Below are 26,884 nucleotides of genomic sequence, written 5' to 3'. Positions count from 1 at the left end.
ATGAGTGTGAGGGTCCTGGTGTGACCCCAATTAGCTAAGTGTAGATTAAATAGCCACCAAAGAGTTAACGCAAACACGTCCATGCATGTTCTTCTGGCTATGTTTCAATGTTAAGATTTGGGTGGCTGGTTTTTTGGCAAATGTGTGACTCTCTCATTAGCATCGGAATCAACAGTGTGTGTGTGTGTGTGTGTGTGTGTGTGTGTGTGTGTGTGTGTGTGTGTGTGTGTGTGTGTGTGTGTTGGGCAAATCTTGCAGTGAAAGCAGGTTTCTTTGAACAATAAAAAGTCTTCTGCTGATCAGCAAAATGTGAGAGCACTTCTAAAACCCAGTCTCACACTGGAGTTCGAGATGTTAGAAAATGGCTGCCCCTACATTAATTACAGTTTTGCTATGTCACCGCAATGAACGCGGTCCACATGTACGTTTACGTCATGTCATTTTGTGATTATATCAGGTTATGGGGGGGACTGATGGACTTACACCCCCAATCTCAACAAGGTGCAGATCCAGCTTGTGGCTACAAGCAGCCCAGATTAGTTTTGAGTGCCTGGATTCTCCCTGAATGAAATGATGAGAAACTCAGTCATCTAGGAGAGACTGAAAGTATGAGGTACTCCTGTCATGCACACCTGGGAGGAGGACACGGGACAGGCCCAGGAGACAAGAAGTGCTGGAGGAGGCTTCCTCCGCCCACAAAACTTCTGCTGGATGAATGGACCAGCTTTGTAGCATCAGCTTCTTTGTTCGACATTTCCCTGCCGAGGTTGCCACAGAAAGTCAGCCTCACAAATATGAAGCATTATATCTCCTCTGTAGGCTTTTGTTCTTACCCTGGGAATGATTTCAATTCGACCGCAGCAGAATCTGGGAGGGTTGTTAAGGGACGAGCAACCAAATATGGGAGAACAAGGAGCATATAAAGTAAACGCTGACGGTCACTATACAACAAGTTTCGTTTCCCAGTGAAGAATATATATTCAGCAAAAAAAAGTGATAAAGTGTGAGTCAAAGGTTGAGTAAAAACAATAATTTTAAATGTATGTTAGCAAACCTAAGGTGCATTACTCTGAGTTTCTTTTAAATAAACACGTGTTGTTATTAGGAGAGCAATTCTGCTGTGAGTCTTTGAAAGAGAGCACTCTGTATCTTTATTAAATCCGTGCCCCGACTGCATTTTGACACATTTATTGAATTTATGCAGTGTTGATGACAAAACAATGGCTCTGTTATTTGACAGGAAGCAACACTCTTCGAGGTATTTGCTTTGTTTTTTTGTCATTTTTTTTGTTTGCATCTAATTTGCCGCGTTGGTTTCCCACTCAGGTTACGGCTTCGTGGACTTTGACAGTCCTGCAGCTGCTCAGAAGGCCGTGGCCTCGCTCAAAGCCAGCGGCGTCCAGGCACAGATGGCCAAGGTAAGCTCCGCTCCACCTTTCACTCTGGACCCTGCTCCACTTCTAACAATGTTTGCTGGGAAGGTTCCGCTGTATGGCTTCCTGATCCGCTACTGTGACGGATGTGAGAGGCACGATGATGAAATCATCGATTTGGTCCATTGTAAACTTATTGATTAAAGACCATGGCCCAGGATGAGTATATTGATCTGGGGAAGAGAGGAGAGCAGCACGCTGGTTTCTCCATCATGTGTTGGAGCCGTCTTGATCTCAGTCCAGAGGAAAAAAATGACTGAGTAATTTGGTAGTACTTCCGTGTTGTGTTTTTCTGCTGGTCATTTGAAGGTTTTCTTTAACTTGAATAATCATTGTTGCTGTCCATTTTTCAAATCTAAACCCTAAAGGATGAGCACAACAGGCACTACAGGTTCTTGATGCTATGCGAATCAGACAAACCTCCTCAGGAAATCACTCACTTTTTATGCGTGAATTATTCACAACACTTCTGCCTGGAGTTGTGAGCGCTTCGCCGAAATCCTGTCACGTGATGTTCACTGTCTAAGATCAAAAGAATGTGTGTGAAACGAAGTATCCATATTACCGTCTGTCTCTTTAACCAACAACTGCTTCCAATCATTGGTACTTGACAGCAAGTTTATTTATGTCATGCCGTGTGTGTACACAGCGTAGTTCACAGCACTTCATCAAAAATGATATTGTGTTCTCTATTCTTGGCTTACTTGACTCTAAAAAAATGTTCCAGAGCTGCATATCTCTTCTGCAGTTGGATGAAGTTTCTGCTGTGACTCAGTGTAGTCTGTGATTGTAAGTGCTTTTTGGAAGACTGCATGAAAGCTCAACTCATATAGCTGAAAAAAACATGATCATAAACATCTTCAAAAAACTATTGACATTTGCTTTCATTTGTCATGAACAAAATGTAGTGAGCTACGTGGTATGCATTAGCATAGCGGCACTTCCAAGCTAATCGGAGCTTTTGCCAGGAGAGTCCCCCAACATCATCCATGCCAAACCACTTTCCCCAACTCATTTTGGCTCACAAAACAGCTCCAAGTTTTACAGCCTTTAAGGTCGTATCATGTGAAGTTGTTTCTGAGCGATGGCTCAAGGTCGCACAGAACATTCTCCCATAGATTAAACCCGTTAATAACGCTGGAGTTGGGCGGTAAGGGAGCTAATTTTCTCCGGCCTCTTTCAAGACGGGCCACGAAGGACAGGAAATATAAACCCAAAATAAATGCCCGTAGGAATGAACTCACAAGAATCCTGCCTGATCATAACATTAATAGGGTTACAGACAGTGTCTTATTGATCTTGTATGGTTTAAAAAAAAAAAATTAGCGTTAGTGTGGGCCTGCTCTCATTCATAGGAACTTTCTCGCAGTTTGAAACTCATTCACCACATTGAGTGTAGTTGTTAGCCAACAAGCTAACGCCAGAAAAACCTAGCTGGAGTAAATAATCAAACATGGATCATTGAAACACAAATGAATTGATCATAACTCACTGCTAGCCATGGTGCGGCATTCGCCGTGGCGTGCTCAGTCACATTAGCATGCCTGAATTATCCTGTTGTACATCTTTAATCCGTTGGAGCGAATTCCGTCTGCTGTTCCTCACAGACAGGTTTTCCAAAGTTCTCTGCCGTAATCCTCTGCCCAAAACATCCAAACACAAACCGTATAATCTGTCTATGCGAGGAGGCGCCACAAAGTCTGCCAAGATTCATTAAAGCTGTATCACCGCATACTTTGTGTCATAAATGGGCGAGCGCAATTAAAACCGCCGTGTCTTTAGGCTGCTCAAAGCTTCCCGTTGAATGAAACGGCGGAGTCGCAGCCACCTTTGCCTTGCTCTTCCATTAAACCCATTTTCATTAAACTTCCATCTCTTATTTTGTTCCTAATGGCTCAAGGGGGGGCAGTGTTGATGTGTTTAGCTGTTATTAAAGAGAGAGAACCCCTTGACTCTTTGGAGATTGAGTTTTCCGCAGGGATGAATTGGAGGGCACCGAGACCATTCCAAATGAAATTACACAGACTTTGAGCTGTTTCGTGAACTAATTAGGAACAGAGCCGCCGCCGTCCCAGCTAACTTTTGTGAGTCGGGATGCAACCGAAAAGTGGCTTTCAAAAGCGACTGATGCCGGATTTGCGATTGCGTCGGTTTGCAAGACGAGCAGACTAATTGGTGATGTTCGGGGGGATTTTCCTTTTATCACGTTGAACACCAATTAGAACTGACACAGGGAAATTTGTCGGTGAAGAAGCTTGACACGGAAAGTACAGTCATGTTTTTGGAGGTTAACTGGGCCAAAGTTTCTCTGAGTAGAAAGCTTTTCTTCGGAAGAGCGAACCGAGGCGGCGTTTGACAGAGAACAAGGAGGTAATCAACTTCTGTGAAGGATGAGACACGTAGCTATCGATTTATTTCCTTGGGCTCCGAGAGGCTTCGGGACAGATTTGGACACGGAGCTGATGTTGAAGCAAGGTCAAACCCATCCACGCAGGCTAACATGAAAGCGTCTTGTCAAATGTGGACCTTTGATTTGGACTTCCTAATGATTGATTCTGTTAACGGAGTTGCCGTCCGCAACACGCTGGAGCTCGCTTTCAAACGTCCGACGAGATTGATGAGTCGCCTCCCCGTCGACACAATGAGCTCATTACCGCCGTTTATTAAACTGGTGTTGCGCCAAAAGTCGTGGTATCATTATCCATATCAAGATTTAAATATCTTCTTGCCCGGAAGCAAACTATGTGCCCTTTTCAAACATGGAACACAGATCTGGCTTCATCCATCCGCAAGAGTAATGGCCTTTTTGTCATTGCCTTAATATTCTGGGGCTTTATTCAGACATGACCGGTCGGTGGAGGAGATGGGGTGTTAATCCTGTGTAGTCCCGGGTTGGTAATAAACTTTGGACGGTGACTCTTCACTTTCATGTATCAAGTGACACACAGGGATTGATATTTGGCTTTGGAACCTTTATTCACTAGTTTGAGATTCGAACTGACCCAAACTTGTTTGGTCAGTCTGCAGAGACTTTGACTAGACTTGACATTTGTATCCGTCTTTTAGTGGCTTAAACTCGTATGAGGAAACAATGTTGACCCACTTGTCTACTGGTGCACTTGATAGGGCTTCCCCTTATGCCCCGCCCACTCCAAAGGGGGGTGAGTCCAGTCCACAGACGGACCATTTGTCCTCACAAGCTGATCTGTTGGACCATCACCAGAACGATGGTGTCATGGCCCCGCCTCTCTGGTCCACCCATGCGCTTGTGCTTCCACCTCCTTCATCTTATATGTTGCTCCAAATGTTTAGCGTAATGAACAGCCAATGTATGGAGGGTGTCACTATAGAGCACGATCTAGCGGGTGCAGGTGTCTGACCTATTAAATGGCTGCTAAGAGATAATTGCATGCTTGGTCAGAGTTGAGAAAAGAAGCTCAGACACAGATGCTTAAACAAACTTTGCCAGGGAAGCGCCATTTGAACTGGGAAGGCAACACATTAACTAGAAAGATGGGGCGGATTAGAACGGCCAGCTGTGAATATGAGTGCTTCAAGCTCCAGCGATAATCAATCACACTCTGTCTGCGGCGCTTGTTGTGCAGATGAATCGGGCCCTGGAACTGTTCCGTAACAGGAGCACGACCCTTTGTCTTCCCTCAGATTCCAGTATAATCATGAAATTCAAATTCTTTGATGAGAGGAATGCATTATGCAGGCGCGGCATGAGAGCTGGCCGCTGGATTGTTTTCATACAGAAGATTCATTTCAGGGAAAGTGATGGGTGCAATGCGTTTGTCAGGATAAGACTCGCACATGTAGAAATAGTAAATCCCTTCTCTGGGGAGGCTGATGCCAGAGGAGACAAATATCTGATATCTGAGCCTGCTGTCATCCTGCCAAGTCTCCCGGGACACTTTTGCAGCCGCTGCATCGCCCGCAGAGTGAAAGCAGCGCGTTAGCAAAGCAGCAGTGGTAGCTTTAGCCCTCACACGCCGTGATAAGTACAGGCCGGTCACAGCCACTGCAGTGACTCATAACACAACAGAAAATGGGTGTTTTTTCAGACTGAAATCATCCGAATTTCCTGCTTGAGTGGAAAATGACAGACGTAAACAGCAGTGAGGACTGAAAGGTCGAGACAACCTTTGCAAGTTTAATCGAAGATCAGTAGGCACATAAAAGAATCGTATCTTTGACTCCTTCCTGTTAAGGTCAAAAATAATCCTGATTCAAGCAACTTTTCATTCCATTATTGGTGACCAAGAGATAACCATTGAGAGAAACTTATAGATTCTTTGTAGCATTGGGAGGATTCAGAATGATTGAGATGCTGTGACTCAAGATTGAGACTGAGTTGGTACGGTCCAGGAAGTCATTTCTCCTACCATAAGGGGCAAAATGGCTGACTTGAGTGCAGAAAAAAAGGTGCCGCTGTCCAGTTTTATTCACGTCCATTGAGTACTTTTAAGGTGTTGCGAAGTTCTTATTGTGGAAATTCTTACAGGTATGGTAGTTGCATCACTAACAACTTAGGCCTACTTTTCCCAACATTAGGGGTGAAATCCTAGTGTTTTTAGGTTTAGATTTTATGGAGTGCTTCCTCTCCATCAGTTGAACAGGACTCGCCTTTTAAGGTAGACTGTTATGGAGGACCAGGAAATATGTACCCCCCTACACTAGGAAAAATCCTGGGGAGAACCCAGCATTTACCTTGTACTTTAAAACCATTGAAAACCTGACAAGTTTACCCTTCACTTGCTCTAGAACTGTTAGAGATTAATGCCTTCCCTCCGCGGGCATGACAAAAATGTTGGATCCTGCAAAAGGACACTGGCACCTTTAAAGCAGTTCTACATTTTTGGGGTGCTTTTTTTGGTCGGCAGGTGACTGAGGATTAGTGTTTTAATTTCACATGTAGAGTGTAGGAGTTTATCGTGCAATAATTTATCGTGCAGGAATTTTGGCCGTCCGCTGGCTGCAGAAGGTCCAGCCAAAAGGTGTGCAGCCAGACACTCCAGTTATGTGGTAGTTAGAGTGGGGAAATTTAAAGGCGCCTTTAACTATCCCTTTGTCTAATAAATGAGTCCGTAATGGACCTTTTGCTACCTGATAACTACAGTTCAGTTCAGTGTTTAGTGGTCTGGACTGTGTTGGAAGGAGCATGTAACGGTGTGAAAATACGAAACATGTCAGCTCCAGGATTTACTGCCACTGGAGCAGCTTCCTAACATTTGCTATTAATTCATTAGAGTTGTTGCTTTGCATATCATTCCATTCACTGGAAGAAAACATTGATCCATTGAAGCCTGCGGATTCCACGTCCTCTTTATGATGGGCTCATGTTTTGGTTGCAAAATGATGCAAGTAAATGAGATGAGGAAATTAGAGCAAGTCAGGATGTGAAGAGAAAAGACAGTGTGTGTGTGTGTGTGTGTGTGTGTGTGTGTGTGTGTGTGTGTGTGTGTGTGTGTGTGTGTGTGTGTGTGTGTGTGTGTGTGTGTGTGTGTGTGTGTGTGTGTGTGTGTGTGTGTGTGTGTGTGTGTGTGTGTGTGTGTGTGTGTGTGTGTGTGTGTGTGCACGTCTTGGTAATTACTGTTGGCCTGAAAGATGATTGCTGCTGCAGCTGAAGTCTCTCTCGCCCGCAGACACACACTGGTCTAGTGTGGATGACGATAGCTGATCGTCATGCCGGGGCTACTCCATTTCCATTTTTCAGTCTGGTTTTACAACATTAACTGTGATCATCTCGGGGAGCTGGAACTCGAGAGCGATTGTCACTTTCACAATAATCATGTTGGTCGTGCTCGGTTAAGTTTAGAGACTGCCAAGATGAATGCAGTCCTGAGAAAGACCGTAATGCTCTCCAGGGTTCAGGAAAAGAACATTGCTGGAGTTCAACTTGCAACCTGCCAACCAGGGAATCATCTCCATTGACACCATATCAGAATATTTTCAGAAGGATGGAGTGGTGTGTGGCGGCCGTTCTTCCTGCATGTTTTTGATGTTGTGTACAGTATGCATTTGAAGTTCACCTCCCTGTGTGATGCCCAATGTGTGCGAGCTCGACTGGTGTGAGCGAGCACGTGTGTGTGTGCTTGCCAGTCCCTTCAGGATCTCCTTTCTGCGATTTGTTGTGCAAATTTCCCTGTCTTGTGTGTTTGCTTTTGCTTGCACGCTGTGTGAGTCCTGTTTGTGGGCACTGATCCAAGTGTGTGTGTACGAATGCATTTGCTTGTACAAGGCTTTTTCATGATTTAATTGTGACAGTGTGCTTCGGTGTGTGTTGCATCCAGTGTGTGTCCGTGTGCTGTATCAGTTTAGGGAGGGCCAAGGTCATTATGCTAATAGGAGCTGGTACCAGTGGCACTGACACCTCCAACCTCACACCTCCTCCTCTCTTTCTTCTCTTCCTCCCTTGTCCACGTTGTCCTTGGCACCTCCGCCCTTCTCTTTCTTCTTATCTTCCTCCTCTCTTTTTGGCCTAGTTTGTTCTCTTTATCACACACACACACACACACACACACAGCCCCTCTGGAACTCTGGCATGTGTTTGTCTGCAGCAGGTGCTGCACTGGCTCCTCCAGAGTCATTAGTTACAGGGTTGAGTGGAGGCCAAAGAGAAAGGCAGAGCGAGGAGGTGGGCATTGGCGTGGGCCGAGCGAGGAAGGCTGGGAGTGATGAGAAACACACGCGCTAAGTGAATATGACTGTCATTCATCAGCCCTGATTAAACCCCCGGGTTCATGCAATGGTGTGCTTCAGTCTCTGCCTCCTTTGCTGCGTTCCCGGCGTGTTTGTGATAAAAGCCAGATGCCTGATGTTCTTTTGACTCCGTCTGCGGATGGAGATGCAGCCTCTGTGCTCTTCCTGTAAATCCTCACGGCTCAACTTAGTGACAGATGAGAGGAGACGTAAGCACAAAACAAGACAAGCGTCTCCCTCTGTTTCCCCAAAATGATTTATACGCCCGTTTGCTTAATGTCTTTGGCTTTTTATATGCTTTTTGTCCTTCCTTTGTTGCAATCCTTCTCATGTCTCACCCTTTTTTGCAATGAGACACAAAGAAAATCACATATTTGTTTGCTCTGTGCTGCCTGAGGCCCATTCCTGCCAGGTATATATGGTTAAGAGAGATTTACGAGTGTGTGGCCCGTCTGCTCTGTGGGCGGCCATTATACAGCATAACCAAATCTATCTGGATGTTTGAGGGCTCGTGTTGTTTATGGAAATTAGTCAACATTTATCAGACAGAGCACGTGGGACGGCTGATGACCGAGTGAATCCTGGCTCATTTGAATGTTTTACATTGATGTTTTGATCAGTAGAAATCAGCTGTGTACCTCGACCTCTGTGCGATATGTGTCATGCTCTTGGAAGAGTGAAACATACATTTAACATCAATGTGATGGAATGTAACTATTGTTTTAGACATATTTGGATTTTAAATTGTGTAACTTAATTGTTCATCTTTTATTTTATTTTCCCCAAAAAACTATTATTTAAAAGTAATTTTTCATATTAAATTCATCTTTCCTTGTATGTGTTTGTTTTCACCAATAACGCTTTCACAGTTTTATATATCAAAATAATAATATTTAATTAACATTCACAAGTACTGTATTTCATTTTACCTAATACCATTTAATGTTTTAGGTTTTATTCTATGAATAATGAATAATCGGTTTCTAATAAGGCACGTTTGGATCTAATAATAACAACAACAATAATAATTTATGCTTATTTTCCACAACATTTCTATCTCTCTTCAGTGTGTCAACTACACATATTTGTCAATTTAAAGACTATTCTGACTCAGTGCAAGTTGACATAAGTCTCTCACTGGGTTTGAATAAACCGCCTCAAACAAAAGACTGATTCCACAATTCTACAATGAAATATAATTAGATTTCATTCACAAGTCGACTTTTCCTAGGCAAGTGAATCCGGACCACAATCTTCTCTGTGCTTTTCAACTGTCGGCTGCCAATTTGTGTGTTGGGATGAAGCAATAGCGCAGTCTTTTGTGCAACATTGTTTGTCGGCGCTGCCAGCTGTGATCCGTCGGGGTAGTTTAGGGACGTCCTTTCTTATTAATTGTAGTTCCAGTCGCAGCCTTGTGTCCAGAGCCCAACAATAGACGGCTGTTTGCTTTAAAGTAGCCAGGGTTATGGGCACGGCTGTGCCGGGTGGACCACCTCTGACAAAAGCAAGCAGACAATGAGAAGACGTATAACAGGCCGGCCCAGATAGAGGAGTGGGAGATGGGGGGCCTGGCCAGTGAAACCCAATTGAATTAAATGTAATTTGGCCTGAATGTGCACAGCCATCAGCCGCTCTCCAATCTTGTTAACCCTGCATTACCAGCCATGGGTTGGTGCACGCGTGTGTTCATGTGTGTGTTTCCGCGCGCTGGGGCCAGCCATCGAGGAGTTAAGTGGATAAGTGCGAAAAGGAAAGAAAGAGACGGATCAGATTGGAGGAAGCCGGGGTGATTGACACGGAGATGGCGCAGAAGAGGAGAATTAATACGTGTGTTCCAGTGATGAATGTGTCTCCGGGGCTTCTCTAATGGAAGAAAATGGCAATCAACATCATTTTCTGATGATCTGCTTCCGCATTTTTCCGTCACGCAGGCAGCAGTTGGGGGTTACTACCGATTCAGCGCCACTCACTGGAGGGTTGGATCATAAATATGTGGTGTACTCTACAATTTAAGAAGCCTTTGATACACTACTCAGGATGCAAAGGACCCCAATGAGGAAATTACGCTTTCATGAGACGCTGCTTGAGAGATGTGGCTGCGTCACGACTTTTGACCTCATTTGACTTGGATCCATCAACTTCACTCTTCTTTTCGACTAAAAATCATTGAGCCAAACCTGCCGTGCCATCAACCTTGTGGGATGATAATCCTTGGTTGTGCCAACCCGTCCTCGCTGCCATGCCGTAATATATTGACTTTTGGATCCTGTACTGCGGCCGCCTCCCATGTTGCATGTTGAAGCTTAGGCATTTCTATTACCTCACCCCAACCTCCTTCTCTCTTTGACATGCCGCGCTGACCACAGCGTCAGGATATGCCACGGAAGGCGGGACATGGGCTTCAGTTGAAAACCTAAGTGTCAACATTTACCAGTAAAGGCTGCCTTTGAAGTCAGCATAGGACACAAAAGTCAACTTTCCCGGCGTCACTCTATTACACCGTGGGGGTGAGGATGGGTTCGAACCCTTGTGCTGATGCCTACTGCTTAATTGTTGGTACAGCCAAAACAGTGGTCTCTGACTCGGACCCAGATTGGGTTTTACATTAGTATTTAAAACTAATCCCTACTGCAGATCTTAGCCCTTTCATCCCATCACCTCTGACCCGTCTAACTTCCACGCGTTTCTTTCCCTCTTGCTGCTATTCCAACTTCACACTGTTCTCTACCTGTTCCACCCTGCTGCACCCTCTTCTTCACCTCACTTCATCACCATCCATCACCCCGGGTGGAACTGTTTTCCTCTACTGCACCTTCACTCCTGCTCGTATTTTAAATGACAACTAGGGAAGTAAATAAATATGGATATGTGGAAGCAGTCGCTTGACCTGTTTCCACCCCACTTCAGAATCATTAAATGGCATGTAGCTTTCACTGTAGCTTCTTAGCTCAAAGCAGCTGCAGAGTTGATTCAACTTTTCCTTGCTAAACCAGCAAAGTCGTGTTGATTTAACCACGATTGATTGATACATTACCAATGTACCAATGCTGAAGCAGCTGGTGAGCAAGATCAAATGTGTAACTGGAAGCCAGGAATGTATCAGATTTGCTGGGCGTCTCACACGACTCCTAACTGTATTACTTCCTGTTCTCTGGCTCATCCATCCATACTTTAACGTGCCTTTTTGCAAAAATGTACGATTATGTTTGTGCTATTGACTTTCTCTTAACATTATATGAGCAGATCTTCAGCTGCACTTCTTCTCTGTGAAGTCCTCCCCGGACAGCAGCTTTTAGCACATTATGAATTCTTCAGCAGGCGGCTCGGCGGCGGCTGAGAGCAGAAATGGAGGAATAAGAAAAGTGGCTTCTGCTTAAGTAGCTACACTTTGTGGAAGCAAATATTCCAAAATGAGACGTATGGATCTGCTTTCATTCTAGGGAGCTTTACTGCGGCCTTTTGGAGCGTTCCTCGACCGCAATTGTGATTCAAATGAAGCTGATTATCAGACTCGCAAGTGCAGGATAAATATTCCGCCTTCAGGCGATTTGTTAATTATTCACACCAACACTTCTGTAGCAATCTAACATCTGTCATTAGAGATCAGACAATTAATAAATAAATATCCAGGAAAAAAAAGAGTGTTTATGTTAACCACTGACACAAAATCATTCCAAGCTTTTCAGAGATTTCTTGACAGCTGACGTTAATTGAATCATCTGGAGACTGAGACTTGAGGTTTGTTGCTCGCTTCCTGTCGGATTCCGCCTCACGTAAGTGAGAAACAGACCATCAATCAGAACAGAACTGTGCAGAAGTGATGGATTTACCTGGACAAAAACTGCCACGGTTGAATGGAAAAGTGTTTTTATGAATTACCCGTTTTGAATAATCTGGTGTTGTAAAATTGACTGGTTTTGTTGACCAAGCCATCAACCCTAAAAAAAGTGTTTCCCTCAGGATACAATATTTGCTTTTGACACAAAATATGTTTGTTGGGTTATTGCTCGTAGAAAAGCAGCATTTGACAATAAAATTTGCTTGTCATATCTTGTTTTAAGAGTGGCAGTGGCATTTCAAATATTTGTGTGTCCATCCAGCCCAAAGTATTGAAAGCATATATTTGTCCTATCCATGTATGATATTTGTGAGTATACTCAAATGTGACACAGAGCTGGTGAATGGAATGTCATACCCGCAATGTATTTCCCACAAAAACAGACTATTGTTAGTGAATGGAATGGTATTTTAAGTTGTTTGTGTTGAAGTGGACTTTTGTCTTCAAGTGAAATTTCAAATGTTTGGACAGGTGTAGTAGAGAATGAAGAATGTCAGCTGAGGTGCTAGAAGACAGGAGAGAAAGTTCATGGATGAGGAGGAGGATCGGCGGAGGCCAGAGGGTCTTGGTCTGGCAAGCCTTCATGAACACGGTGGAAAGGGGAAATGTTCAGATATAATTTGAAATAGCCTTTTCTCACCCTGTGGAATGTTCGCACTGCTTAGAACAATACAGGGAAAGGAAAACGTTCACCCCATTGAAAGACGTCAACATGCAAAAGCTGGCTTCAGCCTCAATTTAGAAGGCAAAAGTCCATGTTATCTGACGCCTTGGGATTGGGTGAGTGAAGAGACTTTGGGGTGGGGCAGTGGGGTTCTGTTTAGAGGCAAGTCTGGGCCAGTGGTTTCGACCTGTATACGTTTAAACTGTCCTTTTCATTGTGCCTAAATTCACCATATAGTAGGCTGAAATAAAGGATCTGGACAATGGGAGCGTCAACAGTTGCATTACAGTTCTGCTGGTGAGAGTGGGGATTTGGGCCGCACCTGCCGTGCTCACCTTCAGAGTTGACATGATGCTAGATTATAGTGTGTCACCTATTTGGACTCCTCTCAGTCGTCCCGGCCGTGAATTTGTGATGGTGGTGTTTCTCACCTGCTGATTGCCTCCCACTGGACTGAAACTCTTCAGATGGAGTCTCACCTCAGCGGCGCTCTCGGGGGAATGCAAAACAAAAAGGAACGAGGAAAATATTGGCATGAGGAGAGAAGCAGTGGAGTAGGCAGCTGGAGAGTGGGGGTGGTGCTTGTTATGATGGAGCTGGTCGGAGAACAGCTCTATAAGGACGGAGATAACTGGAAAACACTATAAAACGCCTCCCCTCACATTCGCACCCTCGGTGGAATTATCCTTTGAGTGGGCTGCCGGAGTGAGGGTGGGTGTGGAGAGATTGATGGGGGAGAGAGTGGGAAGCTGTGACGAGGGATGAACCGAGGGAACGTGGAGTGGGACGTCTGAAGTCGGAGAAGTGAAAAAGGAAAGGTCTGAGGAAAGGGCGCCGCTGCGTCAAACACTTATTTCTCAGAATGCATATGAGAGAAGTGTATTAATGGCTGCGGGGGAACGTGGCTGCAATGGAGCTGTTTTACGAGGACACTGTCCAGTGTTGTACGCAGAGTCTGTTTTTCCCCATTGGTTGTTGGGGCCTCACATCTCTCATTGTTATTGGTGGCCAGGCGTGTTTGTTGTTCGTCATTGGGCAGACAGCGGAGTCGGCTGGATTCACAATCCGATGGCATAATTCAGCCATCGATCAAACTTTGTGGACAGCACTAGCCAAACGGCTCCTCCAGTGAGAGAGCGGCAGGGAGCTTTTAGTGTAGAAATATCACAAATCAAATGCTGTAACCTTTTAGTACGTTGGAGTCGGCACATGCCCGCTGAAAACCAATGAGCCTCGTTCCCGTGGCTGCGCCCGTCAGCCCGGCGGCCCTCCTCGCTTCTCTCTCTTTTGTCTGTCATTTACTTTTAACTGTCCACCTTTTCATCTTTGAAACTTTTGTTCTCCGAGTTCCCGGCAGCTGTCTGTGTTTTTCTCTCTACAAATGAAACGTTCTGATGATGGCTGAATTTGCTATTAGCAAGACAACCAGCGAGTATGTGAAAATGTTAATGGAGGTTTGAGGGCAATGCTTCACGAGCTTTCTAATGTGGCCGCGATTTCATTTGTTTGAATCTTCGTGCTTTTATTTTTATCACGGCATTCACTCATTCATTGTTCCGGCAAAACTAATTAAAACAGCAGCAAAAACGTGATCCCCAACAAAGCTTGTTGAATAACAACCTACAAAGGTTCAAGCTTTGCCCTTCGACATGCTAGCGAACGAATATGGCAAGAAGTCATCTGGATATTTATTCAAATGAATGCAGGTAAAAGGGAACTCAGTGAAAGATGGGGGATCTGATCTGTTGTTTGTGCTTTAAAAACAAACAAAACCAGACTGTCTCTGTTGTGAGCGGTGAAGGCGGTGAACTGATGTATTTTGAAGCTAACCACAGATGCTAACATTAGCCTTCAGCTATTTAAAGCGCCTTCAAGTTCTGTTTAACCTACTTTCTTACAGTTAAAGAATGCCATTTACAGGCTGCTCAATAAATATGAATTTTGCTTTGGCCCCATGTGTGACAGACAAGCTTTAACCAGTTTAGATTGTGGGAGGAAACCAGACGACGTGAAGGAAATCTGAACTCATATTTTAAACATAGTCAGATTCATGCCAAACCCCGAGTTGCTCCCTAAAATCCTCATTACCTCCAGGATAATCTTCATAACATTGTCCTCCTAAACTTTTCATTGTTGCCATCTTAGTCCAACCATCCTTCTCCCCCCCCACTCATCCGAGGTTGGGGCACTGGTCACAACTACCTGTACAACTCGTGGTGGGAAATACCAAGGTGATCTCAAGCCAAGTGAGATACACAGGGTTCTTTTCCATTTAGAGTTGGAGGTCCACTCTCCACTGTCCAACCTGGCAGCTCATGGCCTTTTCCATCAAGTTAAACGTAAATGTGGCATTGAAATGACGCAAGGCTGCAAATGTGGTCTCGATAAGTTAATAATACTTTACTGGTTCAACGTCAACACTAGCAGTGAGATTACAATATGCATGCTGTTTGTGGATGTATCTCCAGCGTGTCCTGGGTCGGCCCCGGGGCCTCCTTCCATCCTCCCGGTTGGGCAAGACGAGATTTAAGAGACGTCCAGGAGACGTTCTGATAAGATGCTCTCTGTCTCTCTGTGTCACCCAGCATCCAGCCTGCGATGCTGCCCATCAGTCTGTCTTCTCATCAGCAAATCAATCCTCTGAATTTACGCTCACGGTTAATTGCACCAGCCTGATTCATTTCAGCATGGCGCAGCTACAAAAACACACAGCCAGAGTTTTCTTTAAATCAATCCGGCTGCATTAGCAGAAATGGAATCAATAGAAATTATGAATTTTCTCCATAACACATTAGAGAACCAAAAAGATTGCAGTTTCCATGAATGTGTGTCGGCATCGATGTGCTCACACATCCACATGGTGGAAGACTTTTTTTTGGTTTCCGCCGCACCACAACACCAACGGTGAGAAAACCTTTCACCGCTGATCCTCCTCAAGAACGTCTGTGAGGTCAAATGAGCAGCTCCGGTCGAACCCGCGGATCCCAGGCCGCCCCCATGAATACCAAGTATCCTGCTGCTCCTGTCCGCGCTATTAAAATCCATCTCACTGTAATTACCAGCCCTGGTCCCCGTGGACAGGAACCAAACAACCACTGTACAAATCTTAATAAAACAATTCATTATCGATGGCCGGCGTTTTTTCTCTTACAAGCAGGTGCTTCATTATTAGGGCAGGACGACACTAGTGAGATGGAAGTCGAGCAGGTTGCTGATCTAATGGCCGATCGTTACGGCTCTATCTGGGCTGAACAGTAAACCCGAGCGGAATCTTCATTGCAGCGTAATGGCTGCTTAAGAGGGAGGGATTGTGCAGGTAAAATGAATAGAATAATAATTGTGTGTGTGCTGTCATGAGATGTCCTTGGTAGAGGATATGATGGTAATTAGGCTGCTGTTTTCTCAACAGTGTTTCAGGGATGAGTCTATTTAACCTCTCAGCGGGGCATGCGTGCCTGAACGCGCGTGTGTGTGTGTGGGCAATGATACATCTGTTAGTGTCAAGATGAAATAGTTAGATGCTTAAGTTTGTGTGTTCAGATGCCCTTGCTGACTCAGGCGGGCTTTTCCTTTCTAAAAGTAAATAACCTTGGTCCAGCAAGCTGTCAGCCGGCCCCTCGGTGCCCCAGCAGCACGCTGCTATCTAAAGATGGCAAGAAAAACCTCTGCTCCCGTCTCTGAACACAACAACAAGAGCATCTTCAGAGAGGCTGCTTACACAACAAAGAGCCGCTGTCTTAAGAACCTTGCAGTTTACATGCTTTTGTTCTTCACTTGTGACACAAGGTCTTTCATGGTGCGCTAATGGGGGGTGGTTGGAATCAATTATGGAAACCACGCCTTAACCCCAGCTACAGGGGGCAACTTGAATTCTTTAAATTAATGTCCCTTGGACAAGCACCGGCGTTTTCTTGGGATTGCCTTGAAGAGGTGGAGGAAGTGCGGCTGGGAATGGAAGGAAGGCCAACTTCAGATATAGTCCCTGGCGTTGGCTGGGGACTTTTCCTCTTATGGAGACCCAACAGCACAAACTCGACATATAAGTGATAGGTGATAGACTAGTTTCTCCTGTTTTGGAATGTCATTTTTCAGTTGCCACAGCTTGTTTTTCTGTCAGCTTGTCCTTGTTTTGCTCTTCCTTTCAGTTTCTCTCCACTCACCGAAGCTGTTCCCCTCGAGGTTAATACCCCACGTCTCAAATGGAGATAACCATGGCAACAGTCTGAGGCTTTGGAGCTGTAGGTCTGTAGGACAAAAAGCATTGATCAGGATGAAATAGCGTCAGGTGGAACTGGGGGACAAAGATCACGTGGTTATGTACGTGTGTGTAGGTACCAGAGGAAGAGAACTCAGTCCACACTGAGACAAAATGACTTTTAGAAACGACTCTTGATCGATGGACGTCTTTAAAGTTATCAAAGTTTTTGTTCCCAATTTGCTCTTAAAACCTGAAAGTTACGCAAAACATCTCCTGAAACCATGTTACTCAGATGCTAAGATTTATTAATTTATTATTTTGTTTGGCCTACAGGAAACACAGTAATGAAGTTTGTTGGAAAAGTGTGTTCATTTTCTCCCCCCATTATCCGAGAAAGTGCTTCCTCAATGATAATCCTGCAATCCAGCCGACCTTGCGCTTTATTGCATTTTTCTAAAGCAAAGTTCTGATACACACAGACAATCAAGGAGCAATTCAGAGGGAAGAAAAAAGAGACAGGCAGATGGAAGAGGCCAGACGAGGGTCGTTTTAGAAGCAGAGATGAACTGGCTGTGATCTGTGAGAGTGGGAAAGTGAGTGTTGTAGATCAGCTGGTTTGGAAATCCTTGACCGGTGGGTATCAGAAGCTCTTCAGAATAGAAGTTGTCACACTAACATTCTATTTTTGTATAATGTTTACACAGTACCAGTGAAGTCCAAACAAGGAAAGCACTCAAGAGAGCGCATACCCCGGCCTAGAAGCTCATCTCACACAGCAGACAGTCAATTCAATAGAGAAACATCCACCCTACACCATCAGTGACATGAGCACCACTGTGACCCCAAGTTGTCAAGCAGTCTTAGCTTAAAACAAAGTCAGAACGGTCTGAATAATCTGAATAATCCTAATATTGTGTCAAAAGGCTCCAGATCGATCGTGCAAGTCTGAACATTTAATCTCATTTTATCTTCGAATCTAGCTGGAGGCACCTGTGGATGAAGCAAACCCAGGTTAGTCAGTGACTCTAAAAGTGTGCAATCGAAAATGAAAATGAAAGACAGTTAGCCTGCTAAAAACTGCTAATTCTCTGACCATGTTCTCAGAATACAATGACTAGTTTCCCACCGAGTTTCACTTTATGATCTGCTAGATGACAGATGTTTGCCGTCTAAAGTTCAGGATCTTCCAGTGCACGAGTGTTGCAGACAAAGTTGCTGCTGCCTCTTGACAAAATCCATCTGCCAAGTGAGATAAGAGCAAGTCGGGTCATGCTTGGCTCCGGTGTCAGGCTGTAGCTCTTCGTGTATCTTATATATATGGTGAGCTTTGACTCTGCATGAGTGAGTCACTGTGTTGGAATAAAACATTCCTGCTGCTGCGCCGCTTCGCTTTTGGTGATCTATCGTAAGGAGATTCAGCGGCAGTAAACACTTACATCTCTTTCATTTATTTTAATTTTCAACCTGAACAAGCAGAATGAGATTTTAGCTGCAGGCTAATCGGCGAACTCAAAAGTTGGTATTTGTATGGGAGAAAAAGATCCTACCAATAAAAACACTTTCCTTTAGTAAAGCTTTCCGAACATGAAAACCGTTTCAAGCTTTCAGAGAGCACAAAGGGAGTGGCGTCGATGCCAATAGAAACCTGCAATATTTGCTCAGAAAGAGCCTCCAATTTCCCATTTCTTTTGAGGTCAGTTCATGCCCGTGCTGAGCTTCTCATCTGCATGTGTTTCCATCACCTGGTCTGAAGACAGTTGTATATGTCTCAACGGTGTTTCAGATACCATCCCACTCTGGGATCAGCATGGTTTGTTCTATCACCGTCAGGAGGCGACTCCCACGCCAAAGTCAACACCCCATTAATCATTCAGGGGAGAGTTTCCTAGAAGCTTGCTCTGCTCTAGGAAAAACATCACCATAATAACCCTGGTTTAAAATAATATTCCTTGTTGATGTCCTAACAAGCATGGGTTGCACCAGTTGCTGGTGCTGCTTGTGCCATCACAGGAAAAGTTGATTATTTTACATTTTCTCACATAGTTGTGCAACCCATTTTTTCTCTCATCACTAGTGAGCTTGGTAGATGCTCTAGAATATAGCAATTCCAATATTTTTTCTTCTTAACTTGCACCAATTTATACGACTCATTTATTCAAGTGGTGTTTCCTCATCCCAATTCTACTGTAAGCGCACCACACACATCATTTTTTCAATCTGTCAGAAGCTGAAAAACTGTTATAGATTGTTGATCTTACCGCCACACACCAAATAAAGATTTTGTCCCCTCACAACAGGAACTTGTCCTTTGCTTGCGGAATTTACGTTTGCGCGAGACACCCTGACATCTGAACGGACAGCTGTAGGTCGGAGTGAGATTTGCTTCTAATAAGTAAAAACTACCGTTTTAATGTCGAAACTTTCCTTGTTTCTCTGTCGGCTTCTTGATCAGCTATGTTCCGCTGCACTTCGTGACCGTTTTTGGAGACGATTATCAGGGCAAATTCACTCTGAATGCAGGGATTCTTTTCTGTGATAACGTATAGGAATTAAGAGGATGAGTTGTTGACCATTCTTGGTGTGGACGGAGCAAAATCGGGACAAAAACAGACCTGTTATTGTTGTGTTTGCGCCCGTCTTTAAGATACATTCCTGTCAGATTAGTTTCACCTGGCGCCATGTGGTGAACCAGTGTGAGCACCATATGATCCAAAATGTTCTGCCGTTCTTTATGACCAGTGGTGCAGATTATTCCAGTAGGTTTTTGGGAGCAGCGTTTGTGATAGCTTCCCTGGCATTTCTTATAACATATTCTTATCACCCCTCGTTCTCAGGTGAAGCTAATGCAATCTGAACGGCACTTTCCCTTCAGACTGGATGGCGCTGTGGTGCAACTCAAGCTCCATTTCTGACGCAGAAGTTTCATAATATCCGTGCCTCTTGATGTGACCTGCAACAAGCTTAAAAAGACACCAAGATAAAATATGCTTCTGACATTTAATCAGGTTTTCCACTCCATGATTGATTCATTTTCGAATTCCGTCCTCAAGAAGTAAATCTGCTAAAAGGCTGTGGATTAAGCAAAAGCAAGGGCTGGTTTGTCACGATGGCCGCTTGTTTACTGAGGATTTATATCTGTTGTAACGTTTAATAGAGTTTTTATTGGCAGGTGGATGTCTGACACACAAACAGTCTTTAAAGGACAGGTGTTAAGACGAATCATAAATCTGCATTCCAGGTCATTAAACTGACCGACAGCTGAGTCCCATGAGCCTCATGATACACAAGTACAGAGTTAGGGGCTTGCATGCTCCGTGAGCACTGAATATGTGCCGACGTGACGCCCATTAAGCGTTAAAGTTTCTGTGTCTAATCCTTCTGCAGGGGCTTAACGTGCGAGTGGCGCCCTGGCATTGATCCATTTACACTGCACCTAAAATGCATGTTTCCTATTCCAGCTCGTAATCCTTCACAAAAAATACATTGGCATAATCGTGCCCTTTCTCTCACAAACACTTGTCATCTTAATCCCAAAATGGATCCCAGACTGCCTGTGGTGGATTCACTTTGGGGTCTTGGCGACACGAGTCCTCGACTCGGCCTTGAGGAGCCGGGACCACACTCGTGAGAGCAGTTTTGTGTGGTCACAGTGTAGAAATAAAAAGTGTGAAACACCTTAGCTTTCTCTGTGGTGACAGAACAGTGTGGCTTCAGATAATGTGGCAGTCATTTGTGCGTTATTATTATCATGTGAGACCATTGTCAATATGCAGACATGGAAGTTGAGGATTTTTGGGGGGTTATTTTTGGTGTCATTTACATCTGACTCACCGTGACACCTACATTGGAGCGCCGGTTATACGCTGCTCACCTATTGTTCGACACAATATACATTAGCTTCTTTGGACGCACAGAAAGACCTATCCAAGGGGCTTTCACTTCTCAAGGATTAAGGATTTAATACGCCTCGAGAGGAGCCAGGTGTGGTGGTTTGAGCATCTGGTCAAGATGCCTTCAAGATGTCGGAACAATGTCAGAATATCCCGACGAATGTATTGCCAGGCCATGCATCTGAACCCTCCCACAGGAGCTTGTGGAAGTGGATTCCCTGCTGAGGCTGTTGCCCCCTGGACCAGAAACTCAATTTCTGTATTTAATGACTGTTTTTCTCCATGATGGCACAGGCATCAACCAAGATGGCAGTGCCTTGAGTCATCATTTTCACTCACTGCTGGCCACCAGAGAATCTCTTGGGCGTGCCAGAGAAGGGTTTACTGAAAGAACGCTCCAGAGAATGCGCCATGCTAACGCTAAAACTGACCCTGAGCCCCCTTAAATTGGTATTGGGGTTTGTCAGGTGCATTTGTTGTCAGCCACATGGCCAGTGACCAATGATATTCCTCAGTGCATTTTCAGATGTTTTCCACTCTGCCATGCTGGGGCCGTGTCCAGTGAGTGAAGCTGAACCAAAGCCAAGGTGTTGGGACTTTGAATGCTCTGTTTTGTTAGTAAGTTCATGTAGAATCTGGAGGAAAATGAGTGACTCTCACTCTCATCTATTCCGAACTGTTTTAGGTGTTGAAAATGTTCTACATTTGCAGAAGCTGAGGCAGCCAGTCAGAAATTGAGTTCCATCATGGCATTTATCAAGTATTATCTCTGGTGTTTCTTGGTTTCACTCTCTGTTGTCTCTATCTGAGATCAGCACATTAGCTTGCCATGAAAGAGCTCTGACCTCCTCTTGTGTACTTGAGTCTTTAAACGAGCTTTCCCTTCATCAACCAGCGCAGATCCGTGTTTCCGTGTCTCTCTGTTCCTCCCCCCTCTTAATCTGCCTCTGTCTGTCTCCCATCTCACTCTCACTGATGGTTTCAGTGTCACTGGACTGGGTGATTGATTCCAGCTCGGGAGGAAGGCCACTGTGCAGCAGGGACCGTGATGAATTACTCACCTTTTAATACACACAGAAGCCAAGGGAGGCAGAAAGAGGGGACCAATATAAACATTTTGCTGTGACACTGGAGAACAATGCGAGACTTCCTGTTTACAAGGAGCCTTCTGAACGACATATCTTTGTGTTAAAGCGATGGCGCCAACATTGTAGCTCGACTGAAAGCTGGAGGGAGTGAAAAAAAATGTAATTAAACATTGAGCGATTGTAAGAGAGCAACTGTTTCTTCCGTTGATGAACGCGCTGCTCTTATTTTTCAACAGTCGTGCCGCGCTATAGCTGCGAGGAATAGAAGGAAGCATTTGTCTTGAGAATATTTGTGTTAGTTTGCCCTCATTCGAAGCCTCTCACCTCACTTTTGATGATGCAGGAGAATCCTTTGAAGGTTGCCTTGGCTTTATGACCTCTGTGTTTAATTAACCAGAAGACAACACTGAGTGGAATGTAAAGGTGTGTGGATCAATCTTCTTCTGCTTGATGAGTGATTCCAGGTGAATACAGGTCAAGTTGGCTTCAGGTTGGAGACTGATTATAACCGCTCCGTATCATTTAGCTTGCAAGAGTAAGAGAGAAAACGTGTGTGAAACCAAAGAAAATCAGCTGGTCATTCTCCAGCACAGGAGAAAGCCTGGGAAGCCAGTGTCTGCATGTAAATATTCAGGTTTATTTGCCACAGTTTTCAGCAGTTTCAGCATGTTCTCTCTTCTAAAGATCTCATCCTTTATTTTATTTTATTTTATTTTATTGCACAATGTACCGAAGCACTTTCCTAGTTGGTGGGATCCTCACTGACATTGCAGCTGATTCTGATTCTAAAGCGTCAGATATTTACGGTTGTCAAGTGGACTTTACCCACCACACATTCAGCACGTAAAACAAAGAACAGTGGGGCGGAGGGTTAAGAATTGGGGTGACACTCCTGAGAGTTCCAGGCTCACTATGTGATGATATAGATACTGTAACACCTCATGTGATGGTGAGTGTCCTAAGCTACCTACTGTGTACAGGTTGTGTTCCCAATGGCTCTAGGCTCTTCCCAAGGTCTGACAGATCCGTCCACATGATTCAGCCCTCTCATTTGTTGCCCTTTCAAACCCCAATATCCGCCCACCACAGCCCGGCTTCTCCCTCATTTGTCTCATACTAAAGATGTTTCCTTGCACGGGTCCTTTATTGCCCACTTCCTAAGACCGTTTTTCCCTGTAGGCGATGTGACAGTTATGCGAGTTGCTTTGTCTCTTGGGACGCCAGCTGCTCTCAGTCATCAGCCGCCATAATCCATATCTGTGCTGTGCTTGAGCAGGCGCTTGAGACTGGACTGGTGCTGTTGCTGGCTATGCTTTACAGGGGCTTTATCCTGGACCTTTGTGGAACCGCCACAGGGTATGCGCTGCCAGAGGGAGGCCGTGATGTTGCCTCATCTCCAAACCACTGGGTCCCATTGTTGAGTAACATGATGCTCCAAAAAGGGAGCGGAGCGTTGACACACAGAAACACAGATAAGCCGCTGAGAAGCATCGTGATGTAATGGGAACTGACCGTGGACTAGATGATGAGGTAATGGGGACCCAGTGTTGCTTTCACAGATCCCTCCCAGTCATTGTGAAGATAGAGGGAAAAGTGTATGGCTAATGAAACCCTGGGGATACCCGGGTTTAGGGTTCATAAAGTATTTATGGTGTGTTCATGAAGTATTGATTAAGCTGTAAGAGATCGTTTAGACACCCAACCATTGAAAAAGATTGGATTTATGATCCAGTCCGAACACGACGGATGAAGAACTGCGAAAAGTAAATTTGGTCGTCAAAAGTGAAGGTAAAGAGGAGGAAACCTAACACAGGCAGAGACTGGAGAGCAAGCGGAATATTTTAACATCAATTAGAAATGTAGATGGAAATACTGACAGCTGGGCCTGAAGAGGAGCTTTGAATCTGTTAGAGGGAATGAGCTGCTAACTGGGATACAAAGCTGAAGGCGGACAAACCAGGGCTACTAGTAGATATATCAAACTGAGCAGGGCCGGTGATTGACAGGCTGGAAATATGAGAGGAAAGCCTCGGCACGTAATGAATCGCAAGTTCTGTCACTAATGATGTACGGTTTTATGGAAATGCTCCGCCAGTTCCAAAGGAATTCACTGCCGCTAAATGATTCCGCGCCTTAGCATCTTTGCATTTTACCGACGGATGCTGGAACATGGCTCCTCTTTGAAATGCAAGTGGGATAGACGAAGAAATGTCACAGAGTTGAACCATCACTGTGCAGACACGGACCAATGGCACCCTGGCTTTATGTTTCGCTCATGTTCGACTTGTCAAGGTGTTTCTCCTGAATGTCGAAAGTTACCTGACTTGATTCATGTGTCCATGTATTTCTCCTGTTGCCAGTAATGAATTGGAATGAAATTATTCGACTGCTTTATCGAGTGTATTGCTTTTGGCTCAGATCTTTCTCCAGGGCGAAGACTTTCCATCCTCCCTTTTCTTGTTTCTAGTCCTCAATTTCCATGAGCTTCTCGGCTCAACATGGCTGACCAAATCTTGGAGAGTAAGTCATGCCCTGCTGAATGGATCCGTCGGTACTGAAACCCACGTCGTGGCTGAAACGCAGCTGCTGGAACGCACCACAGACACCCCTGTTGGGAATCGGGTGTAGACCTAAGATACTTAACTTACCCTTGTAGGAACATGTACCTTGACCACAGTCTAAGGCCCTATATCTGGGTCAAACCTCATTTCATCTGCAAATATTTTTCTGGTCGTATCAGGGGGCAGGAGACTGTTTTGCACCCACACTAGCGAAAGACTTCTTTTAGGCCAGTGGTCCTCAACCTTTTACTCACCACGGACCGTTCAACTGTTGACAATTGCAAGGTGCAGAAAACAGCATACAGATACACCACAAAACCAAATATAAATGCATGAAAATTTTGTATCGCCATATTGTTAAATCAAAGAGAGTCCTGACCTTCTTTCTCTGCAACGAGACGGTCCCATCTAGGAGTGACGGTAGACGGCCGTGATAAATCCATATTTCAAGCACGACTCACGGTATTGTTTGTTTAAAACTTTCTTCTTCTTGGAAGTCTTCAGTCTCTTCACTGAGCCCTTTTCCTGTCGCAAAGAAACGACTGTTTCCTACTCATTTTGCGTGCTTGTGGGTTACGTTTTGGCTCTGAAGTGACTGAGGCTTAACCAAGAGAATCCAGTCATTTTTCAAGATAAAAGGTTTTTCAAAAGAAAAGATCCTGCATACTCAGCTAATAGGACCAATTGATCCACGGACCGGTACCGGTCCCCGGCTCGGGGGTTGGGAACCACTGTTTTAGGCGACCCTTGCAGTATAAACCAAGATAGTTTCCTCACACCCACTAGTTTGTAGTCATACGTCACGGCCCTCCTCGACACCCCACCTGCACTGTGGCCGTTGTCGAAGTTTCTACAGAGTTGCAGCCGCAGACCTGCTGTAATTCTGCAGTGATGAAGTTTAATGGGGCTGAAAACCTGGCAGACGGGCGTGCAGGCGACACAGTTAGTGTGAAGTTAGCACATGACAGATGTTCCAGAGTGGAGGTGGAGACAGGGGTGAGAGTGGACAGGGAAGAGAGCGAGAGAGAGAGAGGTGAGTTATTTTAACATGCGGAGAGAACGATGAGAGGCAACTTTGTCCAACTTGCAGCAAAGTCAAGCAGAGTTCACTCACATGTGAGGGAGTCGAAGCTCTTCAGTTCATGTCCCCAAAGTGCCGGTGAGTTTTACCGCAAACTGTGTCAAGAGATGGTGCGCTGAGGGGAAATGTGGTTCATGATTTTTTGGTGTTTCTGCCATATTGAATATGGAAAACAAAAACAGTCAATGTGGCAGTTTTCAGAATCCAAGCGAGACACATGCATTATGAGTGACTTCTGTGGTTGTTGAGTGAGAGGAGCCTCCACTCATCCCTCCTGGGGTGGAATCTAAAATGTGGCAGCGCAGCTCGAATGAACGCGAAATAACTGGGATTATGTAGAGCGCAAAAGTGTTTTGTGCAGTCGGTGCAGAATGTTTACATTGAGTTAGCGTGATCCTACAGTTTTTTTAAAGAAATCAACTTTCTTACTTTTAGGACTTTTGAGAATACAGTTTTCAATATTTATTCAATTTATTTATTTATATACATAGATAGATAGATAATGAAAAAGGGTGAAAGCTACATTTAAGCGCAGAAATAAGAAATAAAGCACATGATTTTTGTTCCGTTAAATAATAAAATTCATCAAAATAAAATATATCAAAAATAACAAACATTAAAATGGAAATTACTGTATTCGTAAAAGTGGACAAATGTAGTTGGAATCGTGGAGTGCAGGAAGGTACAGGACCATCCCCAGGCTCAGATGACCTGCCTGTTCAGGGTCTTTGGATGTTGGTGGGAACTGGCTCTCTCTCTCTCTCAGGTGGTGGACGACCATGTGGGGAATGTGTCATTGTGATTGAGCAGTATTTTATGTGCCATTGATATTGATCACGTAACATTTTTGGTGCTCAGAAAAGAGGTTTATTTTCGGTCCCACAGGGTCACGTGAAGAGGGAAAGCGGTGCTAGTGTTCACGAGTCGAAAGGAATGTAGGACGTTTCTGGTTTAATACGATTAGAACACTAAGAAAAATGACTGTGCTTTGATGCTGGTGCGGCTGCATCTCTGGGCTCTCTTAAAGGGTTTAACCAAGAACTTATCCACCGAGAGAGAGATACGTTCTATCAGACTGTTTCACTGGAGCCTCGCTGCCTTTCTCTATCACTGATTGCAGACGCTTTAGTCACAGTTGGCTGGACTTGAAACTCCAGAAGTCAAAAAGCTCAGTTGGATATGAAGCAAGAAAAATACAACACCCGTGTGGAAATTAGATACAGAGCACACCACGGCCTTCAAAGGTGCTTCAGTTGTTCAATTTTGCAGTACTTTTTTGGTTTCTGTTTGTCAGAATAAAAGCTTTGCAGAGCTGTTATTAGTGTCATTTCCTTGAAGGTGTGGTGAAATCTGTTATTAAGTTGTTGAGAGCAAAGTCACCACAGAGACTTTTTACTATTGATAAAAAAAATAACTGAAGTGTAGA

The 26,884-nt window shown here is 44.6% G+C and overlaps 1 protein-coding gene across 9 annotated transcripts in view; it reads left to right on the top strand.

Annotated features, from left to right (window-relative positions):
* LOC128771654 (RNA-binding motif, single-stranded-interacting protein 3-like) overlaps positions 1 to 26,884 on the top strand; it is a 153,530-nt gene that overhangs the window by 97,580 nt on the left and 29,066 nt on the right. For all 9 annotated transcript variants that reach the window (XM_053887205.1, XM_053887207.1, XM_053887212.1 and 6 more), the window contains one exon: positions 1,327 to 1,418. In XM_053887205.1, the coding sequence (XP_053743180.1) occupies positions 1,327 to 1,418 (92 nt within the window). The remainder of the gene's footprint in view (positions 1 to 1,326; positions 1,419 to 26,884) is intronic.

The sequence above is a fragment of the Synchiropus splendidus genome, chromosome 15 (genome assembly GCF_027744825.2).
Source record: "Synchiropus splendidus isolate RoL2022-P1 chromosome 15, RoL_Sspl_1.0, whole genome shotgun sequence".
NCBI classification, from domain to species: domain Eukaryota; kingdom Metazoa; phylum Chordata; class Actinopteri; order Syngnathiformes; family Callionymidae; genus Synchiropus; species Synchiropus splendidus.
The sequence above is the reverse complement of the archived record's forward strand: the minus strand, read 5'-3'. Positions and strand labels throughout refer to the sequence as shown.